The sequence below is a fragment of the Xyrauchen texanus genome, chromosome 50 (assembly GCF_025860055.1).
Source record: "Xyrauchen texanus isolate HMW12.3.18 chromosome 50, RBS_HiC_50CHRs, whole genome shotgun sequence".
In the NCBI taxonomy this organism is placed as follows: domain Eukaryota; kingdom Metazoa; phylum Chordata; class Actinopteri; order Cypriniformes; family Catostomidae; genus Xyrauchen; species Xyrauchen texanus.
This window is the reverse complement of record NC_068325.1, coordinates 3,920,227-3,941,349: the sequence shown is the minus strand read 5'-3', so window position 1 is coordinate 3,941,349 and position 21,123 is coordinate 3,920,227. Positions and strand designations below refer to the sequence as shown.

General features: G+C 38.6%; 1 protein-coding gene across 1 annotated transcript; it reads right to left on the bottom strand.

Moving 5' to 3' along the window:
• Positions 1–1,279: 1,279 nt before the first annotated feature.
• On the bottom strand, positions 1,280–20,632 carry LOC127640961 (5-hydroxytryptamine receptor 3C-like). The gene is made up of 10 exons (XM_052123704.1): positions 20,266–20,632; positions 19,903–20,028; positions 15,204–15,376; positions 7,602–7,646; positions 7,179–7,285; positions 4,393–4,566; positions 4,128–4,290; positions 3,776–3,986; positions 3,389–3,574; positions 1,280–1,903 (listed from the first exon to the last, which is right to left on the bottom strand). Exons 1-10 carry the CDS (start codon positions 20,630–20,632, stop codon positions 1,605–1,607), a joined length of 1,851 nt encoding a protein of 616 aa, XP_051979664.1. The 3' UTR covers positions 1,280–1,604.
• Between the last annotated feature and the right edge of the window lie 491 nt (positions 20,633–21,123).

Sequence of the window (21,123 nt, the reverse complement as noted above, 5' to 3'; positions counted from 1 at the left end):
GTGAAGTAGCTAGGATATGTTGTGAACTAACATTAGCTGGCTAGTTAGTTAAAATAGCCTAGGTAGCATATCTTCTTGTTTTAGGAAAGTACATGTTTGATTAAACATCCGTAAATAACCTTGATATCTTAATATATTAGCAACTTCCAGCCTACACCATGGATCAGCAGCTTCTCCGGTTGACCCAGCTGAGTTGTCATGTATCCTGTCTGACTCAGAAAGGACTGATCTGGTAAGCTGACTGGTAAGCAGATGGCCACTGCCTATAAATTAAAACTTCACATTCCCTAAAAAATCTGATGGCCAAAGCTTCCACTACCACTACACCTACAGACAATTAATTAATGGGGGAAAAAATCAAGTGGAACTGGCTCACTTATTCAAAAAGAAATGATGCAGTCTACTGCTTCTGCTGCAAGTTGTTATCTAGGAAGTCCACAAAACTGATAACAGAGGAACAACAGGATTGGGTAAATATAGGTGTGCTACTGTTACAATTAAAAACCGTAGAAGGGTAAAATCATGCCAGGCAGACATTGGTATGATGTAACAACACATCTACAACTAATAAAATTGATAAGGGGTGTGTTAGGTTTATAGTGTGCGAATAATCAAGCATTGACAATAGTCAATCATGTTGGCGACACTGAGGAGCCCCCAAATCAAATTCTGCTTAGGGCCCTGTAAAGGCTTGGACCGGCCCTGGTTGAGTAGTTGGTAGATTATTTAGCTCCATTTTTTGAGAGCTAGCCGAACACGGTCTAAATTCCATATACCATGGAAATGAGAACATTAATGATGAGAACGTGAAAAGGATGTATACTGTACACATGACATGACCCTTAAAAATGGTTGTGTTGATGTATGTAACCTAATGTAGTCAGGCTGATTCAGTAATGTTAACAAATAATTTTCACGTATATGTTTTACACATACAGGTAGGTTAACATGGTGGAATCTTGTCATTTATAAAAAGGAAGATAGTGAAAGATGCACATGTGGAACTGTTGTTTGTTTAATCTCATATAAGAAGACACACTTAGTCTTTGTAGACCTTTAAATCATGGTGTAATATGTTTGTTTTTTTCCAATCAAAAGCCATGCTTTGAAAGAGAATGAGACATTACAGAAATCACATCATTTCTTTATTAATTTTCTTATAGCAACTGAGAAATAACATAATACAGTATAGTGTACTACATAACCACAAGTGAAAATGCTTCTATGTAGCATTTTTCTGATTTACTGTAATTAAGTATTTCATACTTCATAGCATTTCTTTGTTAATTTTTTTTTCAGCTCCTACAACTTTTATTTCCAGTTTAAATTAGATTGTGAAACCCAGGTTTTCTATGTTGTCTCATACTTCTAGACCACATTGTAATAAATAACGATTAATCAGTTGTGAAAAATAATATTCATGTCTAATATACGTATATACATGTAAAGAACTTAAGCCAACCTTTGCTGAACATTTTCACATTTCAACACAATTATATGCCATTTTATTCCATTTGCAAAGTGGCAATATGTATGCACAGGTTCAGTTATCATATACTGTATACTCAATATCTTTCATTTTTATATAGATTTATTTGGTTTATTTATAACAAAGATGCACGTAAATTGTACCAGTACACCCAAAAGACCACTATAGTGAAGAAACTCACTGTAAGAAAAACAACATACACGCCAAAAAGCAAGCGGTCAATAACTTGACCGAAATGCACCCACTCCTCTTCACTCTGATCGGTATTAAAATGTTTATCGACCTGCTGGCGGATGGACAGTAAGTCTTGACTGATCTTCCTCAGTTCTTGAAGAGAAGGAGAGCTCTTCATATTTGCTTTGCTCTGAGTAGTTTCACGTATTGGTTCACAGTAATCTGTCACAGTTTTGTGTTCTGCAGGTACAAAAGAACTGTTTGAAATAAATTTGACTTAGCACAATGCTTCTGAAGGAGTAGTTTACCCAAAAATGGACATTCTGTCATAATTTACTCACCCTCCTAATGGCCCTAAAACAACACAAGTTCTCATGTGGACACGTGCGCCACTTCGAACATGCTTCTCTCATAGCACTCATGAATATTCAACGGACATCAAGATTTTAATTGAAAAACATTTCAAAACCAGCTAACTGTATGCCTTCAGAATACTTGGAATATGATGTATGAGTAACATCAACTCATTTTACAATATGTTTCACTATGAGTCACTATGAACTGCCATTGTATTTTATGACAGACCACATTAAAATTTCTCATTTTATGTTCCATGGAAGTAAGAAAGTCATATGGGCTTGGAACTAAATGATGGTGAGTAAATTATGACAAAATATAAATTTTTGTGTGAACTATTCTTTTACCCGGTGGGCCGTGACCCAAAAATTGGTCACAGGCTGTTCTGATAAGGTTACAGACAGCAGGGAAAAATTATTCTAAATACAAATAATAAACTGCAACCAACTATTTAATCATGCATAATTAAGATTAAAAAAGGTAACAGAACATTACAATGCACTACAGTTATTTTCTGTTTAGAGCAGGAATGGTAATGTGTGCTGCAGTTAAAAGAGCTGTTCAGCTTGTGTCCAAAAACCCGGAGGAGAATTCGCTATGTGTTCCCTCTGGATTTTCCTATTGGTTTTGTAATGTTTTTGTTTTTTGAACTTATGAGAAAATAAGGTCCGTGGTAAACATTACTTGACAATATGCAGACGTTTTGTTCTACAACATAATTTGCACACAGTCATACCTCAAACATGAATTTTGAAGCGGAATTGAATTACAAACTTTTTTTAAACAACGCTGTCATGTATTCCTTGTTTGTGCTTAGAATTTTATGTCGAAATACATTTTGCTCAGTTCCCCCATTCCTGTTTCCTGTGTTAGTTTTGTAGACCTTTGTAGGTTCATTTTCTGATTGGTTTACCATGATTGTTTCCCCAGGTGTTCCTCATTTACTTGTTTTCTCTTCTGTATTTAAGCCCTCATTTCCCCTGGTTTCTTTGTCAGTCTTTGCACGTGTTCTGTGATGTTCTGTGCCTTGTTCCCTGTGTTTGTTTCTTTATATTCTGAGTTACTTTGTTTACCTTATTGTTTGATTAAAAGCTGCATTTAGATCTTTAATCCTCGCCTGCCTCGTTACAAATGCACGGCGGCTTCATGTTTGAGGTATGACTGTGTTTAATTTATTCTGTAGTACAAAACGTCCACATATCGTCAAGTAATGTTTACCACAGACCTTATTTAACTCACAAATTAAAAATCCCTATTATAAAATCCCATTGGAAAATCCAGATGGAACTCTCGATTTTCGAATTTGACGTCCGGGTTCATATAAAATTTGACGTCATGGCTGAAAAGCACCTTAGTCTTAAGACTCACCTTCACAGTTTTGGTCACTAGGTTTCTTGATTAAACAAACAATTCTGGCGAGATAGTTGAGGAAAATAATCTTGACCCACTGAGGTAATGGCGGATAGCCACTGGAGCCACACAGAATATTAGTGATGACAATTGTCTCCAGAAGACTCGCCACCATCAGAGCCAGACAGAGAGAGAAAAATACATCTGCAAAAAGATGGAATATAAGAGAAAGATCACTTAGAAAGTGAATTGGTGATGTTAAATTATAAAAAAAGCATATGGGTTTGGAACAACATGAGCACAAATAATGACAAAATTTATATTTTTAGGTGAACTATTTCTTTAAAAAACAAAAGAGACAATGAAACAAGTGTTTGAAAGCTACAGAGAAGTTTCTATACAGACTTATGAGAGGTATGGCGTTTCCTGTGACGGGCAGCAGATCATTCATTAGTAGCAGGAACACGGTGTATCCCAGGATGAGGGTCATCTTGAAGGCAGAACGATCCACACTCTGAGGCGGCAGAAGAAAGCTGAACAGATCAACAGTAATGAGGAAGCAGCTGGGAATCAGGAGATTCACAATGTACAGAGTGGCCCGACGCCTGAGGACGATCTAATGCACGACAAAATCAAATGAAACCATTTCCATTTTAATTCAAATTCATTTGATATATATAATTTTTTATTTAACAACTAAAAATATACTCTCTCTCATCATTCAAATTAAGTAAGAAGAGTGGTAGAATGGTAATACATAGTAAACAAGTGTATCCAACGAGTTATTCGAAGCATGGAGAGGTATCTCAGGTTTTTCAGCAAGCATGTCGACTAGCTCCCATTCTCCTTTTGTTTTCATTATATCTAGAGATGTTTTGAGTGTGTCCTTCACTGGTTCTTGAAAGAACAATTGAATATCCCTCACTATAGGGAAGACAAACACAAAAACAAACAAATGAGAAATAAGGGTTCTACAAAGGTGGTTGTAGTCTATAAAAACAATCACTTTCAGTCAAGCTTACTTACCAGTGTGCTGGTACGAATTGAAAGTGAAAGTGCAGTTCTGAATATCGAATGGAAAGGTGTAGATGTCCAGATTACAAGAACTGATCACATGAAATGGAAAATCATCCATCACCTGGCCAGTAAAATAGACATAGAGGTAGTATGTGTCCGGGACTCTATTTTCATCCATGCTTCAAAGTAAACAGAGACCAATGTTACAAAAGCATGCCACCTATTATACTCCATTGTGTTAATTAAAGCTTCAAAAGCTCAAATTAAAAGTCAGCTCATTAATTTACAGTATGAAAAGTAGTTAGAACAGTGCAATGTGATTTAGTATTTATAGTTATTTCCATAAAGTTTGGCTCTAGAACACATATCTTTGCACATGTTTGGATAAACACTGAAATGTACAATATCAATCTTGTTCAAAGGTTCAGGCCATTTCTTTTCCAACCAGTCATCAGATTTGTTACGTATCTGAAGTTGTACATATGTAAAATTATTCAAGTTTCAGTGTCTGTCTAAAAATGTTTTATAATGAATATAAATGATTTTGGTGAACAATCAAAAAAGATGGCTTTCTAGGGGCCCTAGATTGTGGCAGGCCTCCTCTCTAACTGTCACGGTAAAGAAAAGTTGCTACAATTTGATTAGATTGTGGTGGACCAACACAAACAGTTTTTAAAGTAGCCATCAGATAAAGCTGCTCAGGCAAACTGCCAGACACCTTTTACAGGTGTAGGAAGGAAAGCCTCCGATCCACCTCCAAGTTTGAAGGGTCCAACAACATGTCGAACCTTGAGGTGGATGGGCTACAACAGTAGAAGACTACATTGAGCACTTATGGCACTTTTCCACTGCACATTACGGTTCAACTTGACTCTACTCGCTTTACTTTTCTGATCTTGTTTTTCCACTGCTGTTTAATCCAGGGGTTGCTGGATGGCAGAGGTAGGCTAAATAAGTCATTGTGATTTAATGTGCTGAGTAATGTAATTTTCCCCACCATGTCCGATATTAAAATCAGTGTGACACAATATGCAAAAGGTGTGGCCATTGTCGTTATGGCTTCAAGATATGAAATACAATTTTTCTGTACAGCTGTTGTTAAATTTACATGCATATTTTGTATTTTTTGCCGGAGCACCACTTGAGTCTTCTCCTCCCATCTACCATTGATGCTCGATTCAACTTCCCGCGTCTACCACCTGCACAGATATCAACAGCGCAAATGGGTTGAAATTTGTATGATATGTCAATTGTGTGATACGTTTCATACAAGATCTGGCAACTGGACAACCTTGGAATAATATATTGATGTTATTATTCATATAACGAAGTTTGGGCCATACAAATTACAGGAGTTTCCCGGGAGAAATAACAAAACGTGAGGGGGCGGGAGATGGGTGTGAAATACGGGAGACTCCCAGGAATAACAGGAGTGTTGACAGTTATGACTATAGTCATAGTTGCGCTGCCTCTAATGCCGTGACATCATCTCAAACGTGACACAAAACAATAAACAATAACACGACCGCTAGCTGTTAGCTACTAGATCATTGTGCTGCATAAAGCAGTTGTTGCATGGTGATTTTACACAAGTGTAACAGTTAAATTGGCCTGGTTGTTTTAGAAACAAGCTTTCCAGTAGCTGGTCAACTAAATAAAGTGAAGCTTTCAAGCAGAGTATAGAGTTAACGTACCATCCTCCATAGTGGAGTCCAGAGCACTCGCCCTCCCATTGCTCGTCGGTCTAGATAGCGTCCATTTGGTCGAACCACTTACTTTTCCTTGATGGTTCTGTAATCACTTTTAATTTTGTAAAAATCTTTTCCCTACACTGTTGGTAGGTCTGGAGGTAGCCGTGTCTCATCTGTGCGACCAACAGCTGAGACACTTCCTGAAAGACATTTCGTTTTGTTTGTTGCTAACGAGAGGGACGTCTTAACCTTGTTTATTGACCACAGCGTGGTTTTGCGCACAGCCATTTCTTTTTACAATTCAAAAATCGCTTGAACAAATGATACTGCTATCGCTGTAGGTAACTATAAAACTAGTGATTTGATGTCATGTGTTAAAAATTCAGTGACGCTGGTAGTGACGATTCTCTCTGACCAATCAGTGATCTGCAGGGTTTTGACGTCACATTTAGTATCGGCTCGGCTTGCTTGGAACCTCAATCGAGGTGTTACTAAAAAAAGTACCAGGTACCAGATACTATCCACAGTGGAAAACCCCCAAAATAAACAGAGTAGAGTCAAGTCGCACCATGCAGTGGAAAAGCCCCATTAGTAGGACCATAGTGTTCCTAATAAAGTGCTCAAGGAGAATTCTCTGCCATAGTTACATCCAACTCAACCACTTGCATCTTTACTTCCTGTTCAATTTATTTCTTATTAATTCATAATATCCTTTAGCATATTAGTACCATTTTGTAGTTGTTAGTTATTCTTGTTTGTCTAATTGTAAATATATATTTTTTTAACTCTGCCTTCATTGTGTTGATAATTGAGTAAGAGTCTCTAAAAGTTAAACAGAATTTTCCCTCCAATTATACTGTAAAAATCAAATTAATTAGCTGGTGCCCTGAGGTAAATGGAGGTAGGGGCCATCTGACATTCATAAACACACATATGTACACTTTATGTGGCGTGTGATCAAAAATCACCATCTATTTTGGTGTCATGTGTAAGATCTACTACATAGTTAGGTGGCTGTGTGATTATCACAACATGATTCACAGTGTGTTCACATTATGTTTTCTCAAAATCAAAATACAATCTGATACTTTTGAACATACAATTCATTAATGACAATATCAGGCATCCACAGCTTTTTTCTTGGCAGTGAAATTCTGTCTGTCCCGCATTCAACAGGATCCCAGCTCAAACCTTCAATCTTCCAAAACTACAAAACACAAAGTACCATTATTAAAGGTAAAGTGTCTAATTTCTGCAGCACCAAACAGGATTGCAATCTGTTTGTTTGAGAGACCCAGTTGGACCTGATATAAAATCATTGACTCAATCAATGGCATAAGTTTGGGGCAGGACTATCTATCTGTTATTAAAACGATTATTCGTTTTATCAATTCTGTTAGATGCCTCTTGTGACGTAGCAATTATTCACATTAATCTTGACTGTACTAAAGAAAACTCATTTAAAAAGTTAATAAATTCACAGTTGTTAAAAGAGGCCTATGGTGAGTTGCAGAAGGACTTACCAAATACACCCAGATGAAAGTTTTGAAAACCTGTGCTTTCTCATCCTGAAAGAGGAAACAATATTAATACACAATGAGATCAAGCCCCTTTTGCATGTTTAAAGTATGGGACAATGTTAATGTCTAGCCCTAAATTAAACTGTAGCTACTGATGTCACTTCATGTATATATTCAAATAATTTTTAAATTCCATTTTCAAATCAGTTAAACAATTGGGAACCATGCTTCAAGACATCCACCCATGGAATCACAACTCTCCATGGCATAGAACACGACACCAACGATCATCCCTTCACTTAACTATCCCTCGCCCCTGTTTTATTCAAAAAGGAACATTCAGGGTCATTTTTAACTGCATACTTTGTATGTGCCTCAATCGCACCGCTACACTGGTGGAGAATGTGGACATCTTCTGTGAGGCTAGGTGAAGTGACTGCATTTTGCTGGAGTGCATTGCTGTTGGGAGGGAGCAGTATTCCGTTTAAACAGCCTTGAACATGATGCACTGAGGAATAATGATCTCCTGGGGCACAGAGAGAGTACCAGCAATCAGGAACACAAAGATGAAGCCCAGATACCGGCACAGATGTTCCTTAATATGGATCATGCAGATTAATTAAACCAGATCCAGCCCTCTTTCCTCAAATGGAGGAAATAATTTATCAGTGATCTCCCTCCGCCAGCAGCTCACTGTGCATAAATGTTTCACATGTCAGAAATGAAACGAGTGCATGGTTTTGTGTTTGTGTATGATATCTGCTGTGCGTGCCCTCTTCTCCAATAACCATGTGACAGCCCACCAATTCCTTACAAAACTTAATTAACAGAATGATGTGGAGGTGTACCTTCACACAGTTCTGGTGATTGCCGACAGTGAGGGCTGGGAGTGGGCTCGCATTATTTTGCTCTATTTTAGGGAGAAGCACAGCGGTGGATGACTATGTAGCCCTGAAACTATTTTTTGGCAGTATGTGCAGCACAGACGTTCCATGAGGCGGGCCATTTTTTTCAGACTCGCTATCTCTGGCTGCTGTCAGGTCACATTGACCTTGTCTACGTGAAAAGTAAGTTGTGGTAGATAAAATTCGATGTGCTCTGCCATTGCCCTAGGATTCGGCAGTGGGATAAAGAACCCTGAAAACTTGAACTGGTAGAGGTGGCACAGGTGACTAGATAGAAGGTTGCAGCTTTTCCCAGAATGGTGCCAGTGGGAAGATGTATGGAGGGCATCTCTAAACTAGAGAGCAGTCTAGCCGCTGCCAGAGTGGCGGGACCCAAATCTACCTGAGACTCATGCCTGTTTGGGGCCTTTTTAGTTCTCAGAGAGGTAAGTTCACTTGGACGAATGTTGCATTAGGGCCCTTCTGGATTTGGGAAGCTCCATCAGGCTTGGATAGCCACAGATGTTGGGGAGCCAGAAGCCTAGGAAATCCCTCCTCACTAGCACTTTTGAGCAGAGTAACACACATTATGTTTTTGCCCGCTCGTTAACCATCTCATCAAGACCTGTGACCTGGACCATGTATGAATAGAGAATAGAATAGAATCCTTTATTTTGGTCACACATTATACAAACAGTTTATTGCATATATAAAGTTAAATGTATTAGTTTTCACATATCCCAGCTAAGCTGGAAGTGGGAGAGTTGAATGATCTGCTGCTGGGGGAGGATTTTCCAGGTTTCAACCAGCTGCTCTCCACCACATAGCAGCATTGGATGGACCTTGTGGGACTGCTGCTTAAGTCAGCCGGGGGTCACAAGCACATCGTCGTCATTTTAGATTATGCCACATGGTATCCTGAAAGCCACCTCCCAATATAGGCAAGGGACCTCCTGCTCAGATGGCTTGGGATTATGAAGAGGATACTGACCATCCAGGGCCCTCCTTTCATCTCTTGGATGATAGTAATTTGTGTAAGCTGCCACTTCAAAATTTCTTGCCTTTGGCAGGGCCCCTACACTGTGGTAGAGAGGGTGGGAGCCGTGACCTAATGAATCTGCCAGTCTGGATGGCGGAGAGCGGAAACAGATCTGTCACATCAACCTCTTCAAACACTGGGTGGAGCCCTAGTCCAGCTCACTGCCATGGCAATGAATTCAAGTCAAGTAAATTCAATTTTATTTGTATAGCGCCTTTCACAACAAACATCATTTCAAAGCAGCTTTACAGAAGATCAGGCATTAACAGAAGATAAAACTGTAATGTATATAATGTTGATGAATCATCATTGTATAATTAGATAAAATACGATTGTTAATCGTGTTGAAAAATTAGTAATTAAATAATAATTGTAATAATAAATTAATAATAAGTGAGCAAGCTGAAGGTAAGGAACACAAAACTCCATAAGATGTTGATTAATGGAGAAAAATAACCTTGGGAGAAACCAGACTCACTGTGAGGGCCAGTTCCCCTCTGGTTAACATCATGAATATAATGTAAATATTACTTATGTATAGTTCAAGTCATGGTTTATAATGATTAAACTATGTAAGTGTTAAGGGTCAGTGTTTAAACATAGATTTTGTATGAATGAACATAGCAATGTATGAAATACCTGTGGTAAATCTGGGAAAACACCTATCCCCTGACAGGGAAACAACTTGGAGACCCTGGTACAGCAGTTCTCACACATCTTCTCGGAGACCCCAGGCCAGACAAATATCATCCACCACACCATTTGCATCTCTTCTGGAGTCTTTGTAAAACAAATAACCTACTAGGTTATAGAGGCTCATTGGCAGGCTGCAGAGGAGAAAGTGTAGTCATGTTGTCCCGAAACCTATTATCAGATTGTGATACTCCCAAAGAAAAATGGTACTCTCCACTTTTGCAATGACTTCAGGAAGCTGAATGAGGTGTCAGCATTTGATGGCTATCCAATGCCCCAGATGGACAAGCTTATTTAGCGAATCAAGAGGGCACGCACTCATCTCTACCCACGACCTTACCAAAGGCTACTCTGAGGAGTACTGAGACTTTCCATCAACTTCTTCCCCGACCAGGAGTATACTTTTGCTTACCTAGGCAATGTTGTCATCCATACGAAACATTGGGAAGACTGTCTAGATTGTCTGCAGAGGGTGCTGACTGATCTCTGCAGGGCTGGACCCCCCAAGGAAAGTACCGAGTACCAAAGAACCGAGGCACAGTTCCAAACAGGCAGGGAATTGGTGACACTCCAACAGAACAAGATCAATGCAGTAATTTCCCTGCCCACCAAGAAGACACAAGTATATGCTTTCCTTGGGTTAGCTGGATACTACTGGTGCTTCATCCCAGTGTCCAAGTCAAAGTCCAGTGGTTGATCAAATCTGGTGAGCCACATATGTGGGATACAGTCACTCTTGGAAATAACAATCACCAACACTTGAACCAGAGCAAAGTCAGACTCACCTGCATCAAATCTACTCATTGAAGACATGGAGATATAAACACCATCTCTGAGGCAGAAGGGTGAGCAACAACTCCATACTGCTGCATTATTGTGGTCGCTTTTCTCCTTTCAGGAAGCTACTGAAATGCAGCCTGGATTCCCGTTGACCCGAATCAGAACCACGCTTCACAACACCCCGCCACAGAATCACCACTCCAGAACTCCCACCGACACAACACCAACAATCATCACTTATTTTTTCCCCCCTATTTTCACCGCTGCTTTTTTCATTAAAGGCCACTTAAAATACCAAAAAGTGTTATTTTATGGCACTTCTCGTAAACTTTAAGGTATAACATGAAGTTCATTGTTTTATAAATAATAATTCACAAATGTCATTACAGTCTTTATATTAGGGTTGTGCAGCGGAGTCATTATCTGGATTTGCATCAGTTCATATGACAAAATTATTTGTATCTGTCTCTTTATTCAGATAAAATTGGAAGTGGGTGGGGCTTAAACCAGAAGTGCATCAAAACTAAATGAAATACCCATTTTTAAGTATTACTCTTAAATGTATAGTTTCTGTGAATAAAATATGCTTTGTATATGCCTTTTCATAATAATAGCATAATAATAATAATAATTATTATTATATTATTATTATTTAAAAAAAAATTAAATACATTTCTTACCAGATGAAGCTGAATTTCTAGGCTACATTAACTGTGAAATATATTGTGGTTTCTCCAGGTATTTCAGATATTAATATCTGCATGAAACAGAATTTTCATTGTCTGTGCATGTATAACAACATTATACTAGAGGCATGATGTGTCAAGCAAAATGTGAAATGTCAAGCGCCCATTTTTTGCAGTGAATAATAAATACAAATTCAAACATTAAAAGAATTAAAAAATAAACTCAATATAGCCTACAAACAGGTGAAATTCCAATAAGTCTATCAGGAATTTTTCGATAGGACACCATTATGATGGCACCGTGGATGGCCACCTCGGTGTGGAGCACTCCTATTCTTTTGTTGTTTTCGTTTGTTTGTCCTGTGTTTTCCAATCAGTGTTACCAGCGACAAATTGCTGAACATTCGGCAGCATATACCAGAAAATCTTTCCCTGGTTTTTGCTGGACATTTTAGTTGGATGCGCAGCTTTGCTATTCAAGAGACACAGGCGAGGGAGACGAGCAGGTGCGCTGGTCAAGCTCCGTCGGCGTGGCTTTCGAACAGTGCTGCCGATCATTCATCTAGCGAATCTCTGCTCTCTTTCTAACAAAACAGTCGAACTACATCTCCTCACCTGTACAAACAAGAACTTTTTCAATCTCTGCTGCCTTATGTTTCACAGAAACCTGGCTGAGTGAAGCCATAAAGGACAGACCATTTCATCTGCCGGGCTTTCAGCTGTTCAGAGCGGATCACTTCGTAGATTTAATGGGGAAATCAAGAGGCGGAGGAACATGCATTTACATCAATGAAAGTTGGTGTACAGATGTAACAACATAAAAGAAGATGTGCTGTCTTTCTGTGCTAAAGCTTTTCTATTGGAAGCAACAGTTTTCCTCGTTTATTCACGCCAAACGCGTGTGTCAATGCAGCGCTGCAACAGCTGGCTGATCAGATCACAGACACAGAACAACAACACCCGGACACAGTTATTATTATTCTTGGGGATTTTAACAAAGCAAACCTGGAACCTTTCTAGATCCACTTCAATTTGTTATCGAGTAAACAGGTCTGTGGATGATGCAGTCAACATGGGATTGCATCAAATCCTGCAACATCTGGACAGACCAGGGACATGCAAGGATCCTTTTTGTGGACTTCAGTTCTGCTTTCAACACAATCATCCCAGCTATTCTCCGGACTAATTTAAACCAACTCTCTGTGTCCACGTCTATCTATCAGTTGATTACCAGCTTTCTGACGGACAGGCAGCAGCTTGTGAGAGAGGGGAAATTCACTTCTGAACAATCAGCACTGGTGCCCCCCAGGGATGTGTGCTCTCCCCACTATTCTTCTCCCTCTACACCAATGACTGCATCGCCAAGGACCCCTCTGTAAAGCTCCTGAAGTTTGCAGATGACACCACTGTCATCTGCCTCATCCAAGATGACGTTGAGTCTGCATACAGAAGGGAGGTTAAACAGCTGGCTGTTTCGTGCAGTCAAAACAACCTGGAGCTGAACACACTCAAAACGGTGGAGATGATTGTGAACTTAAGGAGGAACATGCCAACATTGACCCCTCTCACCATTCTAAACAGCACTGTGGCAGCAGTAGAGTCATTCAGGTTCCCGGGCACTACCATCTCACAGGACCTGAAGTGAGAGACCCACATTGACTCTGTGAACATTGTGAAAAAGGCCCAGCAGAGGTTGAACTTCCTTCGCCAGCTGAGGAAGTTCAACCTGCCACAGGCGCTGCTGATACAGCTCTACGCAGCAGTCATTGAGTCTGTCCTCTGCACTTCAGTAACTGTCTGGTTTGGTTCAGCTATGAAATAGAATATCAGAAGACTACAAAGAACATTTTGGACTGCTGAGAGGATTATTGGTTGCCCCTGCCCTCCCTTCAAAAACTATACACTTCCAGAGTGAGGAAAAAGGCAGGGAAAATCACTCTAGACCCCACTCACCCAGCCCATTACCATTTTGAACTGTTGCCTTCTAGCCAATGCTTCAGAGCTCTGAGCACCAGAACCATCATGCACAACAACAGTTTTTTCCCTCAGGCTATCCATCTCATGAACAGTTAGAACTGCCCCATTGAGCAATAATTATGTGCAATACACGGTTTAAGTCTATTTATATTATCTAACATATCCTCTTCTGCCATTACATTCCCTTGCACTGTATAAGATTTGTATTATATATGTATGTGTGCATGTATGTATGTATGTATACACACACACACATATACACACACATATATATATATATATATAGTCTTATTGTGTATTATATATATTTATTTTCTATTCAACTTATATATTTTTTTATTACATTTTTTATAATTTTTTATTATTATCTATGTTTTGTAATGTTGTGCACTGGAAGCTTCTGTCACAAAGACAAATTCTTTGTATGTGTGAGCATACAATAAAGCTCATTCTGATCCTGATTATTTAATTCAATAATAATAATGTTACATTTATATAGCGCCTTACCAGAGTTCAAGTACACTTAACACTTTCAAATTTAGCACAGTTTAAAGAAGAAGAAAAAAGATGGAGCATGTTTCAGTTTCTTCATTTTGCATAAGCAGGAATATTCCTAATAGATGAATACTCTATGGAGCATTTAAACCTTTATGGAGCATTTTAACTTTTTTTCAGAATAAACTCTTAACCAGTAATAACCTTAATCGCTGATGTTGATATAAATGTGGTCAACTTTAAGAGACGGCTTGACAAGCTCTGACGTAAAATCATCACTTCAGGTCGTGAATTTATCATCGCGCTGATGTTTAGTCTATAAATAAATACATGGGAATCATGTGTGAATCATGTGATACATTAACATAGACATTTCAAGAAGTGGAACGTGTACATGATGTCCTATCTTAGTGAATGTTGACAAGCTCCAGACGTGCACAATTAACAGAGAACGCAAACGAGACCGCGGCCCTCCGATCTTAAATCACAACATGTGCATTTTCATTCATGAGTTTTACACTTTAGAAATACTGGCTGCACAGATTCATAAATTCATTGTAATTTTGTATATATTTATTTCAAATGTCGCTTTATCCTTGTGCTCTTTTGATAATAAGTCATACAAATATTTTGTATATTATTCGGATGAATCAGTTATTCATTTTGAAGTCATTATTCGTGCCTTTCCAAATAAGGTATTCGGCTTCAGGTCACCCCTACTTTATATAGACATGATTGAAAGCATGACAAAGGCGCATACAGATTTTTGCACCTACAAGTCCTTTCCTTGGGCATCAGACTGGCCAGGCAAAAACAATACCCTATCTTCTCCCTTTTCCTCACCCAAATTATTTGCGTAACATTGAGCGACACCTCAGCCTGGGTAATTTTCTCAATGTTTTATTCATCATTGCTAAACTAATGTGATCAACACAAATTATGACAGTGGCCCTAAAAAAGGGCTATAAAATATATGCACAATAATATATTGTGTTATATAATATAAAGGCATTCATAGGTTTTTCAGTGTTGCCTCAGTCAAAGTACTTACCACATCTAAAATCCCATATAGAGTGAAGCACACACTGATGTTAGTAGGAGTTTTCAGCTTATAGACTGGCCTCACTTCAGTTTTCCCAAAGATACTCGCTCTCAGGGAGCTTAAGAGAGCGTCTGTAGTGGGTTCGGAGCAGTTAATTGTCTCTGAAGATTGTATTAATAGAGCTATAATCATAAAATAAAACATCACATAAAAATCTAGGATAAGATTATTTGACTGAGCATGAAACTTCAGATTCAAGTTTATATATTCATATCCAATGGTCCCAAAGTCTGACACTATTGTGAAAATTCTTCTATTTTGAATTTTTATAATTTAACATATTAATGAAAAATGAATATGAATTTCAGAACTAGGTTTTTTTGTGTCTATCTTTTGCTTTAATGTATATGTAATGCATGTGCTCAATCTGGCATTAGATACACAATTTTGTGCAAAACCTGATTTATTCTTAAATGTTCTTAAATATTTTTCTTCATTTAACGACATATTGTCTCTGTTTTTAAATTCTCAAAATTCTAAAACAGTATGTTTATTTTTCAGGATTAAATGAAATACATTTGCTGTTAGACTTTTGAACTCCACTGTATTTAATTTTTTTAATGTACACAGCCTACTGATCTGTTAAACATTATATAATGTTTGTTAATGACTTATTAATAAGATTTATTATAAAGTATTACCTACAAAGATTACAGCAATTGAAGTGTTTTGTTTTAGACTACTGAAAGCTTGTACAGAAACTCTAATTCAAACTTACACTGAATGATGAGACAGTAGATAATATGCTGGAACTGCGGAAAACTGGCAGAGAATCCAGCAACCTGTAATGAGGATTTTTAACAATCACTGCAATATACAAACTATGAATAAATGTGAACTGTAATATATATATCTACACTGGCAACCAAATGTTTGGAATAATGTACAGATTTTGCTCTTATGGAGAGACATTGGAAATTTAATTAACCAAAGTGGCATTCAACTGATCACAATGTATAGTCAGGACATTAATAACAAGAAAAAATACTATTACAATTTAAAAAAAAATTTCTTAAGATCCATAACACTCTTTTCCAATTATCTGTTGTCCATAGTCTGTATTTCCTTGCCTAGTCTAACCTTTTCTTTTTGTTTTTCTGTTTCAAAAGTGTCTTTTTCTTTGCAATTCTTCCCATAAGGCCTGCACCTCTGAGTCTTCTCTTTTCTGTTGTACATGAAACTGGTGTTGAGCGGGTAGAATTCAATGAAGCTGTCAGCTGAGGACAAGTGAGGCGTCTATTAACCAAATGATCAATTTAGCATGATTACTCGAGGATAAGGTGTTGGAGTAATGGCTATTGGAAATTGGGTCTGTCTAGATTTTATCAAAAATTACTTTTTTTCAAATAGTGATGTGCTGTTTTTTACATCAGTAATGTACTGACTATACTTTGTGATCAGTTTAATTCCACTTTGCAAAATCTATACATTATTCCAAACTTTTGTCTGCGTGTGTGTGTGTGTATATACATATATATATATATATATATATATATATATATATATATATATATATATATATATACACATACTAGGGTTAGGTTAACCAGTTACCATTTTAGGTCAACTGAAAAAAATAATAATAACAAAATACTTTTTTTTTTTTTTTACAGTGCACTGTAATTGATTTAGCTAAGGATTTTTATCCAAAGCAAGTACAAGTAAAAAGGATAGTTCCCATGAATGATGTTAAGCAACTTAAGCACCTTACTTTACCATTCACAGGACACACTTTCCAGGGTTTGAACTAGATCAATGACTTCCTATCTACTGTATTTCCCAAGGACCACTAATAACCAATAATAATAATAATAATTAAAGCTATCAGATCTTTATAACAGTCTCTTGAGTATTAGTAACCATAAGAATTAGATATCTAACTATCTAATTAATATAAATTAAACAACACTTATATTTTAAATACTAGTTTGCATCATTATTTGATGACTGTCTTACCTGTGGTCTTGAATGCAATATTAGAGCCATCAGCTTCTTTACAATGTGGACACTGATAGTGCATTGATAATGAGTATCATCTCAAACTATATACCACTGACAACTGATTTGCCTTAGAAAAACCACAAAAAACAGAGACTCTTTTCACTCTTTCATAAACTCAGAAGGCAGCATGCAACATGCAAAGCTTATGTGTGATGAAGAAGCCACAGTAACAATATGGTGGTTTCTGTGGTAAGATCCTGTTTTTCATATTAAGGGCTGCAATGCATCTGCAAAAGATTTAAGATTGCAAACTTTGTTCAATCAAATTTGGACAAAAAATAAATAAAAATGTTACTAAACTAAAAAAATAAAATTATTCATGGTGTTTACCTCCACATTTCCATATGCTATGTAGTATGATGTACCCTGTGCTGCCCTTGCGTTGCATTTTCTTGAGCAAAACTAGACAGCCAGTTAACACTAAAAAGTCCTCCAATAAACACACAAGGCTTGACTTTTCTTGTATTTTACTGAAGTTGTTATCTCTTTTGATTTCCTTTCTCTTCTTTGAGATTTGTAAAACTGAAACATTACAGAAATAAGCAAATTAATCAGTACCCAAACATTAACATATGCATATAGTAAATAAGTATTCTAGCCTACACATGACTATGTTATTCACAAAGTATAAAGCAAGCACTGTACAGCAAAACAAAGCTCAACTACCACAACAACTAGAACAAGCTACAAAGAAAATCAGACCTAGCTACATAAGTGCTAGCTAACAGAGCACATGTTTTACCAAAATTATAGAAAGTCTCTAACATGACATGTCCTAAAAATGCGAGTGTTTGATAATAATTTTCACATCACTTACAGACAAATAGTCTCCAAGGCAGAAGCGTATCAAACATACATTAATCAAAAACATGAATCCAGCACTGTCTGTCTGTGTTCAACTGAAGTGAGTTACACTGAATATTCACTTCTGACCAGTAGAGGGCAACACATAAACATAAACCAATGCAATTTGACACAATGTTTTAACTTATTAAGCTCACTTTCTAACTTATGTAACTAATAACTAATTTAGATTATTAATTTTAAAGACAGCACACTCCCCGCTTGATATAATAACCTTATATCACTACAGATGCGATACACCTGAAGGGCAATGTCCTCTGTCAGCAACATAGAGTCCTTTCACTAAGTCTCTGAAAGAAGTACTACAGTCTCTGAGACTGGCCTCAGAAGTACCTTGGCTGTCCCGTCCTTCACAGTCCTGGCTTCTACATTGCGGACCCTATTGTCATTGCTTGACAAAACCTTAACAATCAGTCCCATTGGCCATTCATTTCTGTGAGTCTGGCTGTCTTTTAATAAGACAACATCCCCTTCTTTGACGTTTGGCTTGTCTTGTGTCCACTTTCGGCGGCTCTGCAGAGTGGACAGATACTCTCCTTTCCATCTTTTCCAAAAGGTGTCAGCAAGACACTGTACTTGCTTCCATTGCTTTCTATACGGATGAGCTATACCAAAGTTTCCAGAAGGAGCTACAACTGCACTAATTTTCTGAGTAAGGAGCATAGCTGGGGTGAGAACTGCAGGCATTTCTGGTCAGTGGATACAGACACAAGGGGTCTTGCATTCATGATCGCCATCACCTCTCCCAGGAGCCACCCATATGGGAAGCATGAGGGGGATTGAAAATCAGTACTCCCGTACTGTTGTGTCATCTGGTTTATGCCCAACTCCTTACAAGCTCCCACAAAGTTAGTCCCTCTGTCAGACCTCAGATGTTTTACTGGACCTCGAATCGAGAAAAACCTCCTCAGAGCATTGATAAAACTGTCTGCTGACATAGTTTCAACCAGTTCAATATGCACTGCTCTGGTTGACATGCATGTAAAGAGTACGGCCCAGCGTTTGCTGTCTGCACTTCCTCCTCTTGTGCGAAGCGTCACAATAGGCCATGGCCCGTAGACATCAAGGCCAACACTAGTGAATGGAGGTTCAGGAGTGAGTCTGTCAGCAGGCAGATCTGCCATCTTCTTGTTCTTCCTGCCTCCCTCGTAGTTTGCAGCAGGTAACAAACTTGTGAATGACAGAAGACACCAGATGCTTACTACCAATTATCCAGTATCCAGCTGCTCGGATAGCTCCTTCCGTAATGTGACGTCCTTGGTGAGCTACTTGTTCATGAAAGTGTCTCACAATAAGTGTGGCAATATGATGTGTGTTAGGGATGATCAGTGGATGCTTTTCTTCTTTTGACAGGTCAGCAGAAGAAACACGACCTCCGACACGGAGCAGGCCACTCTTATCTACAACAGGATTGAGCTTCTTGAGGGTGTTCTGTTTGGAACATGTCTGTCAGCCTTCAAGACATTTAAATTCAACCTTGAAGACTTAGCGCTGGACAGATCTAATGATCACAACTTTGGCTTGTGAAAGCTCACTTATGCTGGACGTTTCCTTCCTTTCTTTTCTGCATTGTCTAATTTTTCCTTGAAGAATGCAGCAACGTGAATGAGTCTGGCTATGATTTGATAGAGTGTTGTCCAGCTTGAGCAACGCTCAAAGTGTTGTGAGCCCAACTGGGACTCAGATGCTCTGGTTTCCAGAGTCATAATCCAAGTTACTCAGTTGGGAACATACATATAAAACCTTCTTGTGGAGTTGTGTATATAACCAAGCACGATCCTACTGTCAATGAAGAACTTCACAGGTGAAGGGCTGTTTCCAAATACATGGACCTTCATCCTGTACTCTACCACGTTCTTGTCGATGTCATTGTCCTCATACCAAAGGTAGAGGAGATAATCTCTGTGGTCTTCTCGGACAACAAAGCAATAAAACATTTGCTGCACATCTGCTGTAAGGGCTACAGGTTCTTTTCAGAACCACAGAAGGACTCCCAACAGGGTATTGTTCAAGTCTGGTCCACTGAGCAGCACGTCATTAAGAGATATTCCCTCCCATTTAGCGCTTGAATCGAACACGACCCTTATCTGATCTGGCTTTTGTGGGTGGTACACACCAAATGTTGGCAGGTACCAGTGCTCTTTACCTTCTAAAGGTGGGGCAGGCTCAGCTTGATCATTGTCTAGCATGTTTTGCATGAACCTGATATAGTGTTCTTTCATTTTTGGCTTTTTCTCCAGAGTTCTTCGTAGTGAGCAAAGGCGTTTCAAAGCTTGCTCCTTGTTGCTTGGAAGGCTCCGTCTAGGAACGCGGAATGGTAAAGGTGCTAGCCAGCTGTTTCCTTTATCTTGGTAGACCTCTGTATCCATAATGGCCAAAAAGGCTTTGTCGTCTATAGACGGCCCCTGTTTGTCATCATCCTTGGACCTATCAAACACCAAACACCCTAATTTGTCGGCAAGACTTGTGTCCTCCTCACATGCAGGGAAGGTTGGACCGTGATGTTGTATCATGCAACTGTAGTCTTCCTTCACGTGGATACTATTTGGACATGGTCTAAGAAAGGATGTGCGCCATTGTGTAGTATGTTTGTTTTGTGGACATTGACCTCTGATGGTTTGTGAAATGTTCCCAAGCACACTTCTCCCACAATGACCCAGCCAAGGTCTGTTGTGCATAAGGTGCATTGTGGGACCCGTTGATTTGCTCAATCTGGGCAGCTTTTGCTTTAGCATAGGCTTTAGTGGCTGAAGAGGTTGTTGATCATGAGCGCTGAGAGGGTCTGGAGGATGCTCTAGATGACTGTGACTTAGCATCAAATGCTCTATGAGGCCAATGTATAATGGTGTCTTCCATTGTATAATGTCTTCCTGAGCCCTCCGTGCTCTTGTCTTTTTAGTGTGCTGCCCTTGCGTTGAGTTTTCTTGAGCAAAACTAGACAGCCAGTCAACACTAAAAAGTCCTCCAATAAACACACAAGGCTTGACTTTTCTTGTATTTTACT